This window comes from Tenrec ecaudatus, chromosome 12, assembly GCF_050624435.1.
Source record: "Tenrec ecaudatus isolate mTenEca1 chromosome 12, mTenEca1.hap1, whole genome shotgun sequence".
NCBI lineage: Eukaryota > Metazoa > Chordata > Mammalia > Afrosoricida > Tenrecidae > Tenrec > Tenrec ecaudatus.
Genome location: NC_134541.1, coordinates 118,882,769 through 118,900,062, shown reverse-complemented (window position 1 = coordinate 118,900,062; position 17,294 = coordinate 118,882,769). Strand labels below are relative to the sequence as shown.

Below are 17,294 nucleotides of genomic sequence, written 5' to 3'. Positions count from 1 at the left end.
TTCATTACAGCGAGTCCTCCATTTCCGTGGCTCCCCTTACGCCTTAATCTGGGTGGCCCCAAAGCTGATGCAGCTACTGTCTAATCTCCAGAGATTTTAAAGTCTCGTATCAGCTATGCCCCACCAACACTTTGAGCCGCATACAGCCATCTCCTGAAATTACCTGCCGCAGGTAACCTAAGTGGGTTTAAGGCCTCAAAATGCTGCAAAGAGAGGTATGTATGTAGTAACTGAGGCAGGAGTTTTAGGGAAGTTCTGGTGAAGTTTAATGCTTGGGGGAAGATAATAGTTAGGAGACGTGAAGAAATCCAGGTGAGAAAATGAATGAGGGCTTTGAATTAAGCTGTTACTAGTGGAGCCCAGGTGATATAGTGGTTGCGAGTTAGGCTCTCAATCCTTGAGGTCTGCAGTTGGAAACCACCAGCATCTCCTCAGGAGAAAGGCTGGGCTTTCTACTCCTTTAATCAGTGACAGTCTCAGAAACCTACAAGGGCAGGGGTGGGGTCACTACAGACAGACAGCACTGACTCCATGGCAGTGAGTAGAGATAGGGCGACCCCTAGTGGCACAGTGACGCAGTGCTTGACTGCTAACGGGAAGGCCGCCAGTTTAAACAGAGGAAGGGGTGGCAGTCTCCTTCCCTAACAACTACAACCAGGTCATTTGGCATAACATAGGCCTCTGAGGTCCCTGCTGGCCTCTCCCTGTCTGGCCAAAGCAAAGCAGCATGAAGAAAATTAAAAATGGATGGAAAGCAGTATGGTCTAAGGACCAGTGGAGCATGTGGGCCTCAGCTTCCATGCCCCTAAGACCGGACGAACTAGATGGTGCCTACTGCTGCTGAAGACGTCTCTCAGAGGTTTCATAGTAGAGGGTCCCGGATAGAGTGGGAGAAAAATGTGGGACAAAAACTCCAACTTATGAAAAAGAGCTGGTCTGCTGGTCCGTTTGAGACTGGTGGAACCGCTAAGACATGGTCCTCAATCAGCCTTCCAGCCTGGAACTCAGTTCACCCCTCTGGCTCAACTTCCAGCTGAATAGGAACACTGGGGAAGTACGTACCCCTTTGGACAGTCAACTCCACAAGCCCCAAAGGACAGCATTTGCCCAGGAGTGAGGCTCTCCGAGGCAGGAAGGAATAGGGAAAAGGACCAGGGGAAGCAGGGGTACAGAGAGGACGAGGATGAGGGAGGGCTGTTATGTTGAGGGGAGTGCCATCAGTGTCCCAAAACAACACGGACAGGTTGTTGAGTGGAAGACCAATCTCTGTAGACTTTCACCCAAGTGAGAGGGTTAAATAAAACGTTTTAGTTTTTAATGAAATACTTTTATTGGAGGCTTTTATATCTCATCACAATCCATACAATCATCCACTGTGTCTTAGATGCCTGATACCTGATCCCATCGACCCTGCATGCTCACACAGGCTGGTGTGCTTCTTCTTCCTGCTTTATTTTGTTTTTTTTAATAAATCATTTTATTGGGGTTCATACAACTCTTGTCACAATACATACATACATCAATTGAGTAAAGCACCCTTATACATTCGTTGCCCTCATCATTCTCAAAATTCGCCTTCCACTTGGGTTCCTGGAATCAGCTCATTTTCCTTTTTACCCTCCCTCCCCGCACTCCCCTCCCTCACAAACCCTTAATAATTTATAAATTATTATTTTATCTTATCTTACACTGCCCGATGTCTCCCTTCACCCACTTTCCCGTTGCCCATCCCTCAGAGGGGAGGTTATATGTAGGTCCCTGCATTCTCCCTTTCTACACCCCCTTTCCTCCCAGTGTTGCCACCTTCACCGTTGGTCCTGAGGGGTTCATCTGTCCTAGATTCCCTGTGTTTCCAGATCCCTGCTGTACCGCTGGTCTAACCAGGTTTGTAAGGTAGAATTGGGATCATGATAATTGGCGGGGAGGAAGCATTTAAGAACTAGAGGAAGGTTGTGAGTTTCATTGTTGCTACACTAAACCCTGAGTGACTCATCTCTTCCCCACTACCCCTCTGCAAGGGATGTCCAGTTGTCTACAGATGGGCATTGGATCCCCATCATGCACTCCCCTCATTTACGATGATATGATTTCCCCCCCGCCTTTGTTGCTTGAAACCTGGTCCCCTCGGCCCTTCATGATCACACATGTTGGTGTGCTGCTTCTATGTGGGCTTTGTTGCCTCTGGGCTAGATGGCCGCTTGTTTACTTTCAAGCCTTTAAGTCCCCAGATGCTATTATCTCTCGATAACTGGGCACCATCCGCCTTCTTCACCACACTTATTTATGCACACATTCGTCTTCAGTGTTTATGTGGGGAAGGTGATCACACAATGATGGTTTTTGTTCTTTGGTGTCTGCTACCTGATCCCTTCAACACCTTGTGTTCACTTAGGCTTGTGTGTTTCGTCTCTGTGGGATTTGTTGCTTTTGAGCTAGATGGCCACTTGTTTGCCTTCAAGCCTTTAAGACCCCAGATACTATATTTTTTTGATAGCCGGACACCATCAGTTTTCTTCACCACGTTTGCTTATACACACATCTGTCTTCAGTGATCATGTCGAGAAGGTGGGTATCACGGAATGACCGTTTAGGTGAGCAAGGTGCTATTGTATTGAGGGAGTGTGCGTGAGGAGGCCCAATGTCCACCTGCTACCCTACTACTGAACCTATAAATATATGCACATAGGTCTGCATTTTTATGCACATATTACTATATCTACAGGGCCACCTAGATAAGATAGGCTGGACAAACAATGTGAGAAGAAAATAACGGGATCAACGGTCCCGGAGGGACATGAGAGGGTGGGAGGTAGGGGAAGGGAGGAGGTGTTGGCCAACACAGGGACAAGGGAACAACAAGTGGTTCACAACCAGCGGAGGGAGGGGATGGGAGGACTGGTAGGGAGTGACCAAGGGCAAGGTAACTGAGAGGAATTACTGAAACCTGAATGAAGGCTGAACATGGTAGTGGAACAGGAGGGAAAAAAAACTTTTAGGAAAGAGACCTAAAAAGGTTTTTTTTTGTATGTTATGTCATGAGTATTACTTGGCAAAGTTATGCTTAGTGAGTTAAGATAGTGCAAACAATTCTGACAAATGGTTGGTTTTTACATTAAAAAAAAAAATCCCAAACCTCAAGGAGTTCATCATGGCAAGACCTACCAAACAAACAAATTCTAAAGAGCACCCTTCAGGTTGAATGAAAAGGCTAGGCAGTAAATTTTAAACCTCTCAATAACAACAATAAACAAATATATAATGGTAATTGGTAGATTTTTAAAAATGAAAATCACAAAGTTGACAGCTTTGAACACTCTCTGAGGCAGTTCTCCTCTGTCCTGTAGCATCACTATGTGCCAGAATCAACTTGATGGCAGTGGAGATAGAGAGGAGACTGGTAGAGAGAAAGAGAAACAGTATGGGGTAGAAAGATGATGAGTTGAATTTGAGGGCTATATGTAACTTGAGGTGCTTCTGTGACCTTTAACATTACTCTGTACAGTATTTAAGGAGTCCTGGTGATACTGTGGGTTAGGTGCTGGCCTACACACTGCAAAGTCAGTGGTGTTAGTCTTCTGTCAGCTGTTGGACAGAAACATGAGGTCGCTGCTCCCAGAAAGCTGTACAGCCTTGGAAACCCGCTCTAGGGTCTCTGAGTCAGAATGGACCTGAGAGCATTGGGTTTGCCTTTTTCACACTATTTGCCTGTTGTTCCTTTCTGAGGTATCATCTCAACATAATGTTTGGGCACCAACTCTGGCAAGGCAGCAGCTTTGATTGTGTTTTCCCATTTGTTCACCTCATGGCCTTAGCTCACTTTCTGGAGCGTTTCTTGAGTTGTGCCGGTGCTGGCTCAGAGATTAGTCTAGCTGCTTCCTAGAAAACGTCTTCCAGTACGCAGTGACTGACAGAAGTGTTGGTGTTTGTTTTCAGCTTGCCCCAGATGACGCCTGGCGTTGCCCGCACTGCAAGCAGCTGCAGCAGGGCAGCATTACGTTAAGCCTGTGGACTCTGCCCGATGTGCTCATTATACACCTGAAGAGGTTTCGGCAGGTAAGGAAATTCTCTACCTCCATAGGGTAAAACAAGCCTGTGGCCAAGGCTCTCTGGTGCACCTGTTTGATCCGTGTAAATTGCAGGCACAGATCTGCCCCAACTAGAGCTCAGGTGGTACAATAGCTAAGAGCGTGGCTGCTAACCAAAAGGTTGGCAGTTTGAACCCACCAGCTACTCGTAGGAAAAAGAGCGCTTCTTGAAAGAGTGCAGCCGTACACAGCCTCGGAGGCAGTTGCTCTGTCCTGCAGCCATGGGTTTGGGTTTTGGTGATCTGCCCTTGTATTGGGGGTTATGTTTCATTGTTTGCCAAAGCAAAAAGCGAACAACCTGTCTCCTGTGACCCTTTCAATGCTAAACACATTAGTTCCTGTTGCAAGCATTTTAGGTTGCTGAGGGTTTGCTTTAGAATTTGAGCTTTCATGGTTGTATTAGATGTTTGGTCATCTATTTGGGATAAAAAATCGGTGGGGGTCATTTGGGGAGGAGGTGGAGTTCTGTTTCTGCAGGTGTCACCCTGTTTCCAAGGGATTGCTGTGCACAGGTTTTGGGGAGATAAATCACAGGCAATCGGCTTTTGTGAACCACCTTTTCCAAAGCGGTAGTCTAGGATTTTCCTTGCAGTTCCATTGTGGGAGGAGTAATTGGAGGCCAAGGTTATAGGTGGCTGTGAGCCCTGGCTTTCAGAAGCACCGTCTAGGAGATGAGCAGATACTGACAAGATGAGGTGGGAGCCTGTTTGTACACACATGGTGTGTGCGTGTCCCAACAGAGAGCCGGTGTGGAAAGCCTGGTGGCCTAAGCATGTAGAGCATGCCCCAGGGCCTGAGAGCAGGCTGTTTTGGCTGGTGGGGAAGTAGCCCTTTTGGAGAGAGGAATTCCAATGATAAGTTTTAAGTAGTCACAGCATGATCAAATGGTGTTTTGGAAAGATCATCCTGGCTGCTGTGTGGCGAACAGTTTAGATAGAGTCTAGTGAGAATGATTGCAAGGAGACCAGCAGAGGCCACTGCCGGTTGTGCAAGGGAGAGATGCTGATGGAGAAAAGTGAACAGGCTCAAGCGAGGAGTACGATTTGCTGGTGATGTGGGAATGTCAAGGGTACTCCACACCAGGCCCCCTGGGCTCAGATTTTCACACCGTGCTGTGGAGTTACACCCCTAGTAATAAAGAATGGGCGTTGCCTGGAGTGCCCATTGGGATCTGCGGGCGTGAAGGAATGGCTCCCCGGCTCCCCTTTCTCATCCACAGGGTACCACTGATTTGCTTTGCTTTGTCCATTTTGAAGGCATGCCATCACCCTTCCAGCAACCCAGGCCAACACTCCAGTGTCACCTTGCCTTTTTTCTCGTCCCCTCGTCTGGGTGTCGCCTCTCCAGCGGGGCTGTGCTTCTCCACTGACACGTGTACCCTTATCCCCATCCTTGCCAGGTTAGAGCGTGGTGACGTGCCAGCTGATCGCACTTGCAGTCGTTTTTAAGTTGGGTTCTCAGACCAGTGCTCTTCTCTTCCCAATGCGTGTTACACCCTGCCTCCACGCTTCACCCACGGCTCTGAGGACTCCACCCCTTCCGCGAGGCTTCGGTGACTCTGTTAGCCCAGACCAGCTCCACATTCTACAGCCTGGCCTTTTGACCCTCTGGGACTGGTTCTGATAATAGAATGGGTGTGAAAGTCGGGGTGCATTACCCATGTCTGATTCCTTTTTTTTTAAACCTCGATAGGCAGAGGAAACATTCACTAAATACTTATTCAGAGATTTTATTTTTCCTTACCAAAGGATTTCCTGTGGGCTCAATGGTAGAGGTTACCAAAGATCATCAACTGACCGAATATATTATATTTAGCTTAGTCACTGTTAACTTTTAATGACTTACTGGATGAGGTAGGAAAAAAAGGCACCACTTACTAAATAGCTGTTCTGCGCCAGGCACTCTTGCTCCGTATACATAGACTAGTACTCTCTTTAGTCTCATGCCTCGGTGACAGGATGAACCAGTAGAATTTGTCGCTTTTCTAAGTAAAGAAAAACTAATAGAATTAGTGGTTTGTTTGGGTTTTTTTGTTTTGCATCTCCTGATGGCTGATGATGGTGAGCATTATTCTCATTGACTGTCACTTTTGGTGAACTGCAGTTCGTATCTTTTGTCCATTTCTTTTCTCAAGACCATTTTATTGGGAGTTAATAAATTCATCATTCAGTCGCATCAAGTGGTACTTTATTGTTGCTACCACAATCAGTTTCAAAACCTTCTTTCTTGAACCCCTTGACACTAGCTCCCTTTTACCCCTCCCCCCATCACCATCCCAGCAACCCTTACTCTACCTGCTGTCCTTATCGGCTTGTCAATCTTGGGTTCACATACTGAAAAATAAAAACATACACAGCTTCAAAAGGGTCACCCCAATGACAAAACATGTCTGAGGGAAACTCCGGTACAAACAAGCAAAACACAAAAAAATGCAGGAAATGAAGACTCAGATTCTTTTTTTTATTATTAATAAATCTTTTTATTGGGGCTCATACAACTCTTATCACAATCTGTACATACATCAATTGAGCAAAGCACCCTTATACATTCGTTGTACTTGTCATTTTCAAAATTCACCTTCCACTTGGGTTCCTGGAATCAGCTCGGTTTCCCTCCCCCCCCCTTTCCCTCCCTCCCCGCTCCCCCCTTCCCCCTGGTCCCTTAATAGTTTATAAATAATTATTATATCTTATCTTACACTCCCCGGCGTCTCCCCTCACCCGCCTCCCCATTGCCCATCTCCCAGAGAGGAGGTTACACATAGATCTCCGAGATCGGTTCTCCCTTTCTACACGCCCTTCCCTCCCGGTGTCGCCACTCCCACCGCGGGTGTTTAGGGGTTCGTCTGTCCTAGATTCCCTGTGTTTCCAGATCCCTACTGCACCGCTGTACATCCTCTGGTATAACCAGGTCCGCAAGGTAGAATTGGGGTCATGATCATTGGGAGGGGAGGAAGCATTCAGGAACTAGAGGAAGGTTTTGAGTTTCATTGTTGCTACACTGAACCCTGAGTGACTCATCTCCTCCCCACTACCCCTCTGCAAGGGATGTCCAGCTGAAGACTCAGATTCTTAATGAATGGAATCAGCGATGGACTATAAGGGGCTAACCTTTATATATAGTCAACCCATATATACGTATATGTGTGTGTGTGTGTAGATGTTGAACCCCTATATATAGCTCATCATTGGTTCTACTCATAGTGGTATTGACCCAGTTCTGTTCTTTTACTCTCGATGATTAAAGTTATTAGTTTGCTTTCCTGTTTTGCATATACTTTGGGAAACATCAGATAGGAAAGTCAAACCTCTTCAACTGATAGGGTGCACATTCCATGTATCTGTTTGCATTAAAATATCACCCAAACTTGTTTTTCTTCTTATGACAGGAAGGAGACAGGCGTATGAAACTTCAGAACATGGTCAAATTTCCCTTGACTGGCCTGGACATGACTCCTCACGTGGTTAAGAGAAGCCAGAGCAGCTGGAGTTTGCCATCCCATTGGTCCCCGTGGAGGCGGCCCTATGGACTCGGGCGGGACCCCGAGGACTACATCTATGACCTGTATGCTGTGTGCAATCACCACGGCACCATGCAAGGGGGGCACTACACAGGTCCGCAATGCAGGAGGCTGCCGTCCTTTCTGACGTTTCATGCAGACTCACTTGGCTTATGGCCAGGCTCCTTTCCTTTAGAAAACCTGCCTGTGTCTTCCAGCAGGCAGTTTGCCAACCGTGAGGGCCACTTTTCATCATCTGACTCTCTGAGAACCAGTCATTCAAAATTTCTTAGCCTTGTCCTGAGTTGAGCATCCATGTTATCTAGATCTGACAGGGACGGGGAATGGTGTGTATAGGAGATTGCATGGTTGGTGAACCCAGGATGCATTTTTGTTTACCAGCTTGCACTTCCGGGTCAGGGTTTGCTCTGTTTGTTTGAGGTTCTGAGTGATGGTAAGCCATTGCTTGGTGTCTTTAAGGCAACTTGGGAAAGGTTGTACCTTTTATTTTAAGGTTAAATATACTTTTCACTTTATAAAAGCAGCTATGGCTGATCCAATACAAAACAACCACTGGTAGCATTTTGATGTACGGTATTTCCAGGTTTTTCTACGAGATTTTGCTGTTATTGTACACCGTCGTGGTTGTACTTGTATATTCTACTCTGTGAACACTTACTGAACACCTCCTGCATAGCAGGCTAGAACTGTCAGGTCAGCAGTTCAAATCCACCAGTCACTCTGCGGAAGAGAGATGATACTGCCTGCTCCTGTAAAGATTTACATTCTCAGAATCCATAAATTCACTGGGAGTCGGAATCCATCCATGGCAGTGGATTTTTTTCCATATAGCTTGCACTGGGACAGGTACAGAGATGAATGAGTGAGTTCTAACTTCGTTCTGAAGTGCTAGCTAGTAGTGAGGACGTGGTTATAAGTAGGATGAGAGAAATGGAGTCATGTATCCTAATGGTTCTGTGATAGAAGTGCTAACAGTGGGTTCAGCAGAGGCTAGAGGAGAGAGCGGTCATAGTGTAGGCAGAGGGTGGAGGAGAGGTGTTAATAAATCCCTGAGGCTCATTTCAGAACAGTTAGCCAGGAAAGCTGCCTTCCTGTTGACGAGGCAAAGGAATCTGCAGGCTGTCCCCAGCCCTTCCTTACTCGTTCAGTCTGCTCTTAGCTCATGCCTCTTCTCCCTCAAAGGAGCCTGGTGGTGCTCCTGGGTGAGGGTTGAACTACGCACCACAAGATCTGTTGCATATCATATCCACTGGCCACACCACGGGAGAAATACATAGTCGGCTCCTCTACAGATCCACAGCTTGAGAAACCGTAGATGGGTCATTCTGCGTTAGAATCAACTCGAAGGCAGTGGGTTTGGATTTTGGAGGTTTCTCCCTCAAGAAAGAAGAGGGTAGGGGAAGGTGCTTGGATGCAAAATAATCTTTTGTTTCTGAAGTCTTTTAGTGTAAATTCTTTAAATATTTTTGTATTGTAAACAACAATGGTGTATGAGAGGAATGATTCGGCTGGAGGTAAATCAGAATGGAATAGCTCTACTTAACCCTACGAAGCACTTTCAAGTAGGAAAAGATTATGTTCAGAAGTTTCTCTAAATTCATACAAGATAAAAATCCATTGGTGTTGATCAATTTCAACTCATAGTGACCCCAGAAGACAGGGTAGAATTGCCCCCCCAGGGTTTCGAAGGCTGTAGATATTTATGGAAACAGATCATCACATCTTTCTCCTGCATGGTAGCTGGTGGGATCAAACCACCCACCTTTTGATAGCAGCTGAACATTGCAACCACTGCACCACCAGGTCTCCTTATAGAAGATAAGCGTTAATAAGAATTGTGAAACCAAACTTGATATCACGGAGTTGTTTCTGATGCACGGTGACTCTGTGGGATAGAATAAAGCTGCCCCAACGGGTTTCCAAGGTTGTAATCTTTTAAGAAAAATAGTTTTATTGAGACTTAATTCATATATCATACACTTCCATAGTTCAGTCATAGTAAGAATTGTGTGAACATCACTACAATCAGTTCTAGAATATTTCTCCCTTCTTGTATTTACTATTTGCTCCCCATTTCTCTCCCACCCTCTCCACCACTGCCCCCTTTCCCATCCCCAATACGACATTTCATGTGTTATTATCTTTCTGTACTCGCTTATCCTGAATTTCATACGGAGCCCTGGTGATGTATTGGTTGCACGTTGGACTGAGAGATGCATAGCTGGCAGTTTGAAACTGCCAGCAGTTGTGTGGAGAAGCACTGGGCTTTCTGCTCCGACTTTAGTCTTGGAAACCCACGGGGTGTTAACAGGAAATATGTTATTAAAAAACAAAACAAAGAAAAGACCAACAATACTAAATCAGAGGGAAAAAACAAGAAATATTGAAAACTAGAACAAATTTTAAATGGGTCCAAAAGAGGATTAAATGATCAGGTATTACATTTTAACCGAATTGCGTCTGCCATAAGTGGGTTTATAATACTCAGTTGGCAAGGTTATTCTCAGTCCTCGTCTATGGTCAGAGGGAATTCACCAGAGGCTTAGGCCATGCAGGGACCTTGCATGTGGATGGTGGGCTTCTACTGCCCTCCTTGGCCTTCTGCAAATTGGGTGTTCACAGTTTAAGTTCTGATTCCAATTTGGACCAGCAACCACCAGTTAATTCCACAGGCTGTAGCACACCACTTTTGATAAGCGACAGAACTACTAGAAACTCAACAAAGACACAAAATAATGAAATTACACAAACCAATCAAATTGACTTCATAAGCTTATACAGAACACCACCCACAGCAGCACATTAGGCATTCTTTTCCTGTTCGCCTGGAACATGCTCCAGAATAAACCGTGCGTTTTGCCCACAAACAAGCCTCGATAAGCAATGCATACCCATAGCACATAATATACACATATACATAACTGTATGTAGTTATGTGTGTGTGTGGAAAGACATCTTTTCGGATCACAGTGCTATAAAATTCCAAGTCCACAATATGAAACTGGAGGAAAAGATGACAGATCCGCCACAAGTGGGTGGCTTTAAAGAGCAGAAATTTACTTTCTCACACTCTCCGAGGTTAGGAATCTGAATTCAGGGCACAGCTTTAGGGAAAGACTGGCTCTGCGGGAAGATATCTTTTTTAGTTTCTGTGCCTTGGTCATCTCCATGTGACATCAGTCTTTCCCCGTTTGTCCTCATTTCTGTCCAATCTTACCCCTGCTCGGGCCATACTGAGTCTGTCTCTGCAATCAGCTGAATATTCTAACACTCATTTGTTCTCACCCCAGTAAGTGTGTATTTCTAGAGAGGGTGATATTATACCTTTTGGGATCAAGTTTATAACACTCCTTATGTAGCCTTATAGGGTGACATGACATCATGAACACTTAAAGTTTTTGTCTGTTCTTGCTGGTCCTTGAATGTTCTTTATTTCTATCTCAGGCTTAACATTTGAATTGAGAGCAAAAACCGGATGCGTTCCTGAGCTCATGTTTTCTCAGCCTGCCAGGGAACTTATATGAGAGCGTCATTGTCTTAGTTTCTATTTTTTCCCATCCCTTCCTTGTTGTTTTTTAAGAGACGTTTGTGCTATCTGAGTTTCTTAGTGTTGCTGTAACAGATGCACCATAAACAGGTGACTTTAATGAACAGAAATTTATTTTCTCACAGTTCAGGTGGTTAGAGACCTGCATTCAGGGTACCGGCCCTGAAAAGGAAAGACGTTCTCTCGCTGGTGGCTCTTAGGGAAGGTCTCTTTTTAGTTCTCGTTCTCTGGGTTCTTGGCTGTCTCTACCTGGCACCAGGTTTTGTCCATTCGGCTTTGTTTCTGTCCAGTCACCCCCTGGCTTAATTGCCCTTGATATCATTCCTTGACCTCAAAAGCGATTGAGTTAAGATGCACTCTACACTGATAGGACCTTATCGACACAGTGCAGAACACCTGTTCCTATCGGATTGAACTCATACGTGCAGGGTGGATTTGCAGTGCATAAATTTGGGGGACATGATTGAGCTCCCCCAGAGGCAGGCACAGGCGAGAAAAGCCTCAAAAGAGCTGTCCCTCATTTCTGCCCTGTGCCAGCTGCCTGGCCGTGGGCAAGCTTCTGAAGCCTCTGTAAAATGGGAGTGGCAATAGAGCAGATCCCATAGGACAAAATGAGCTGCTTAAATAGAAATAATGGGAACCGCTAACAAGCTAATCTTTGTTTAGCATTTAGTACTATCATTGCTATTCATAGTATTTCCCATCTCTAATAAACACTAAAATGTTTAGGGCTTCTCCACCCTGGCTCAATAATTCTTTGCTGGGGGTGGGAGGTGGGGAGTGGGGGATGTCTTGTGTACTTCACCAGCATCCTTTGCCTCTCCTGACTGGAAGCCGGTGGCACCTCGCACCCCTACCAATTAAGACTGCATTTGTTGTCACAAGTCCCCTGGGGGCAAAATTAACTCTGATTGAGACCCATTTATATGGAAATAAATGGTTTTTCTCAGCTGCAATAGAATATCTACTTGGGAGTTTCCCCCAAACATTTTGCTTGAAGATGAAATGAAGATTTCACACAAACAGACAAACAACCTGCTTCTCTGTTAGTACATGCAACCTTAGTCGCGTGAGCCAGCGTGATCGTGCCTGTCGCGTGGAGTGCCTGTGCACCTGGTACTGACCCCGCTCTCTCTGGCAGCATACTGCAAGAACTCTGTGGACGGCCTCTGGTACTGCTTCGACGACAGTGACGTGCAGCAGCTGTGCGAAGATGAGGTCTGCACCCAGACGGCCTACATCCTCTTCTACCAGCGGCGGACAGCCATACCCTCCTGGTCAGCCAATAGTTCCGTGGCGGGTAAGACCGACCCTCGTTCTTGGGCAGTTTTTCCCCCCAGAGCAGATGATTGTAATTATTGGACCACAGAGCCTCTCCAGAAGGTCTTGCAATTCTGTCAGTTTGATTAGAGGAAATCTCATATTTGCATTTAATCTGGAAAACCAAATAATCAGAGTCAAGGAAATGAGGGTGCACGTGTGAGAGCAGCTGGGTGCCAGCATGATTCGGGGTGGGAGGTGGAGCGCTGGCACCAAGCCAGGGCTCTGTGTTTACTTTTGGAACAGACTGAGTAGGGCACACCTTCCGAACGGAGAGGAAATGAGGGGGTTAGACAGAGAACTGCAACCTGGCTTTGCCGTGTTTGGGTTGGGCTGTCTTGGGGCACTTGCCACCTGAGCCTTTCTGAGCCACATTACTGATCTTCTGGGTGTCGTAATAATCCCTACCTCGTGGTGTAGTTGAATGCATCACATTAGGTAAATGTCTGCTAAAGCATTTTGTAAAAGGTAAAGCGCCATTAGAAAGAGGCGAGGTTTTGTTGTGTTTTTTCATTTTCCCGGTAAGAAGATTTGGCCTATTCTGGTAAGGGAATGATCGAAAGCTATAATTATATGTAATGGCTTGATTTAGCCCTCTGGGGTCAAGCTCATTGTGTGTCATAACTGCAGGAACTAATACCCACATCTGTGCTGTAGATGCAGCCACAAATAATGCAAACCAAGGATGAATGCGTTTTAGTGCACACTTTGAGTTTATGTGACTGGAGACGGGAACTGGGTTGTGTGTACTCAGGTTAGAGAACATTAGTCCCTTTGAAGTTTGGGAAGGGACGTTTGAAGTAGCTGATTAACAGAAAGTGGGAATTCCAGTGCCCTCACCCATCTTTCTATGTGTTTGTCCGCTTAGCGTACTGTGGTGGTGTGTTTGCATGTTGGTGTGATGCTGGAGGCCTTATTACCAATATTTCAAGTACCAGCAAGATCACTCAAGGTGGACTGGTTTCAGCAGAGCCTCCAGACTAAGAATGGATTAGGAAGAATAATATAGGCTGTCCACTTCTGAGAGATTAGCCACTGAAAACCAGAAAGATCTGTATTTGTGCCCATTCCAAAGATAAGTGACCCAACAGAATATAGAAATTACTGGACAATTTCGTTAATATCACGTGCAAATAAAATGTTGCCGATGACCATATAAAAATGGTTGTAGCATTATATCAGTAAGGAGCTGCCAGGAATGCAAGTCGTATTCCAAAGGGGACATGGGATGAGGGACACCATTGCTGATAGCAGATGGATCCTGACGGAAAACAGAAAATACCCAAACAAGGGTACTTGTGTTTTTTATTGGCTTTGCAAACTCATTTAACTGTGTGGATCATAACATGGTACAGGTGACATTGCAAAGAATCGCACTCCAGAATTCTTCCCTTTGCTCATGTGGAACCTATACCTAGATCAAGAGACAGCTGTTGGAATAGAAGCAGGGCACAAATCAGGAACGGTGTGTGGTCAGGGATATATACTTTCACTAGACTTCTTCAGTCTGTATGCTGAGCAAATGATCTGAAAAACTGAACTCTTGAGATACGCAGGGGACACAACCTTGTTTGCCGAACGGAAGGAGGACTTGAACTTACTGGGGAGGATAAGATTGCATCCTTCGGTGTGGATTACAACTCAAGTAAAGAAAATGAAAATCCTACAGCTGGTTCATTAGACGACACCATGATAAATGGAGAAAAGATTGAAGTTGTCCAGGATTTAATTTTAATTGGGTCCTCAGTTAATATTCACAGAAGCAACAATCAAGAAATCAAAGAGTAAAGCTGTCACTTTGAGAGTCAAGGTGCCTGACTTCCATGCTGGTGCTTTGATTCGCCTCCCATACGTGTGAAAGGTGGACATGACGAGGGAGGACTGGGGAAGAAGCGAAGTGTTTGATTGCGGTGCTGGTAACGCAGCTTGAAAGCACCACCGTCTGCCTGAGTGGCAAACAAATGTGTCTCTAAGAAGTACAGCTGGAATGGTCCTCAGAAGCGAGGCTCAGGAGGGTGTGCGCATAGACTTTGGGAGTTCTCATCAGGAGGGAGCGGTCTCATCAGGTGGTCCGCGGACAAGAGAAAACCCTCCACTAGTGGGCTCAGCCATGACCACAGTTCAATTGTGGGGAGAGCCTGGGACCGAGCAGGGTTTTATTCTGTTGCACATACAGACTCTATGAGTCGGAACCAAGTCACCAGCAGCTAACAGCCACGCTCCTGCCCGGAGACGGCCACCCTGGGAGACCACGCCTGTGCTGAGGTCTTCGCGACACCGTCGTGCCGCTTCAGCTACCCGCCCTGGCCAGCGACCTCTGTTACCCTGCGAGATATTTCAGAGCCGCCGTGGACAGACAGAACAGATTGACATAGACGGGGCTTGTGCGTGTGTGTATGAGCATTGAAAATGGTTAAAAATTTTTATGAAACGGGCAAGAAATAGGAGAGCATACTCACAGTCATTTTTCTTTCTGCGTCAAAAGAACTATAACCATGAGTGCTTAGAGGAGTGCTTACTATTTTTAGAAGGAGTGATGAATGACTGTATTCTGTTGTACACCCAGCTCTTTTGGTTAAGTATCATCTTAGTGGGGGGACAGCCAGCCTTTAAGAAGTAGGCTTCGCATCTGAAGTGTGCATCCCCGTGCTTGCGTGCGTATGAGACGTGCCTTCCTTTGTTTCTCTCCCTGGTGAAAACCGCATGGGCCTGGGGGTGGGGCAGTTAACGCTGACCCTGGTGGTGAGAACCCTCAGGCAGTGGCACACTTGGACTTGCGTGCAGAATGTGTGCCCACAGGACTCTGTCTCCACTTCAGTGTCGGCTTCCTCTCCTGCAGGCTCCACAAGCTCTTCGCTGTGTGAACACTGGGTGAGCCGGCTCCCAGGGAGCAAGCAGGCCAGCGTCACCTCCGCAGCCTCCTCCCGACGCACCTCGCTGGCCTCGCTCTCAGAGTCTGTGGAGATGACCGGGGAGAGGAGTGAGGACGATGGTAGGTTTCGGTGACCGAATGCCAAATGACAACTCTGGACACAGCGCCAGGTTTCTCCAGAACGTTTAGGAGTTAATTTCTCAGGAAGGTGGGAGGAGAAGTCTGCGGAGATTACAAAGAATGGGCTGCCTCGCTGTGGGCTACCGTGGCATTGAGTGATGTTTTATATGGGTGTAGGTCAAGAAGTATTATTACAGCATCATGCTAGCCTTTACCAAAACGTGAAGCTATTGTTTCGTGCCACGTCCTCCTTTTAAAAGTCACTTGAGCTTAGGAAACAAGACGTGTGAAGGGGAAAGATTGGGGTGGAGATGGGGTAAAGTTCCCCAGCAGACTTCTTGCTACCTTGGAAGAATGAGCAGGTGCTTTGTTGTACCAAAGAAGTCCTTGGAGCATCTTTCCTGGCCTTGACCATAAGCCCAGGTGGTCCTCCTGTGGCCACGACCGAGACCACCCCTTCGGAGTCCTCAAAACACCAGTGCCATAACCCGCGGCTACTTGTGTCCCTTTGAGGTCTGCTGACCTCCCTTACATGCTTAATCCACCTCAGTACTGCTGTTTCGTGTGGTTCCCGTACACACTTGTTGCAAAACTTCAGTGATTTGGGAAGGGAACTACTTGAGTTGATTCAAAATTTGACATCAGCCCTGATCTCAAAGTAACATTTTCCTCCAGTGGCATAGAAAGTATCCTATTTTTTGAAGGCCCCATACAGAGACTAAGACAAGCGAATCACTGAGAGAACTGTTCTGCAGCCATGCACTGGCCACAGAGCCGTGCTTAAAGATGGTATATTTGGAATCAACCCAAGCATGTGGGAACTGGAGTTGGAGTAGCAGTACTTTTTGATTCATATAGACAATCATTTGCTTTTCCTCTGTTAGAATTTTCTCTTCCACTGCATTTTCCAATACTTTTCATCTTTAGTGTGTAAGCTAGAACTTTATGTCTTTTTTTCATATTGCTTTCTGAGGTGTTCAGAATAGCTCTAGCCACGGGGAGGAGCTGAGCGAGGTAGTGCTTTGCTGCGGGCTACCTTGTGAGGGGTCACTGCCGTCCTGGGGAGTGCCTGTCCTCACCCGAGGCCTCTCTCCTGCATCACACTGAATTCCTCAGAGCAATGTGTGACCCGTTGCTCCTTATAGCCTTGGAGCATTGAGGACAGGCACTTTAGCCTCTGCCTTGAGGCAGCTTTCAGGAATTCTGGCGGTAGGCACAACGTAAAACTTGGGAAAGCTGATAAAAATTGCATTTGGGGCTCTTACCTTCCCATGCCACTCTGACGACATCCCTGGGCCAGGCAGAGCTGGGTTCTCTCTCACAGGGCCTCGCAGGTGGTGTGGGAAGGACCAGGCAGCCACAACACTGAGAACTGGCAGGGGAAGGAGTGAGCTCAGCATCCGTAATGAGGACGGTGACTCATCTTCCAACAAGTCTCATTCTGCAGCCAGCACTTCGATCGCTCTGGTCTGCTTCTGGTGATGATGGATAATTCTGAGGAAATGAAATGGAAGAAAAATGGCAGGGGCTGGAGGAAGAATGCCAGGCTAGGAGATCTGTTTCTTAGCATTTGCTCCGCCACTGCTTCTGGCTGGCTGCTGCTGTGTTTATAAAGGAAGAATATTGGACTATAATTGACGAGCTCCTTTCTGGCTCTTGACGTTCCATGGAAAACTCGTGAATCTTTGCTTGTTTGGGTAGAGGTTATATTTTGAATCACTGTCATTTTAACAGTAAGCTTGGCTGGCATTCTTCCAATCTATCTTTGAGCAGTGTAGTTGGTGAAATCAGTAGCCTTGTAACCGTCATTACGTCCTGGGTGGTGCCCAC

General features: G+C 46.4%; 1 protein-coding gene across 3 annotated transcripts in view; it reads left to right on the top strand.

Annotated features, from left to right (window-relative positions):
• USP31 (ubiquitin specific peptidase 31) overlaps positions 1–17,294 on the top strand; it is a 91,646-nt gene that overhangs the window by 67,970 nt on the left and 6,382 nt on the right. For all 3 annotated transcript variants that reach the window (XR_012787267.1, XR_012787268.1, XM_075564608.1), the window contains exons 12-15: positions 3,934–4,053; positions 7,474–7,699; positions 12,294–12,452; positions 15,312–15,464. Coding sequence is in view for 1 of the 3 variants with exons in the window: in XM_075564608.1 (XP_075420723.1) it covers positions 3,934–4,053; positions 7,474–7,699; positions 12,294–12,452; positions 15,312–15,464 (658 nt within the window). In the remaining 2 variants the exon portion in view is untranslated. The remainder of the gene's footprint in view (positions 1–3,933; positions 4,054–7,473; positions 7,700–12,293; positions 12,453–15,311; positions 15,465–17,294) is intronic.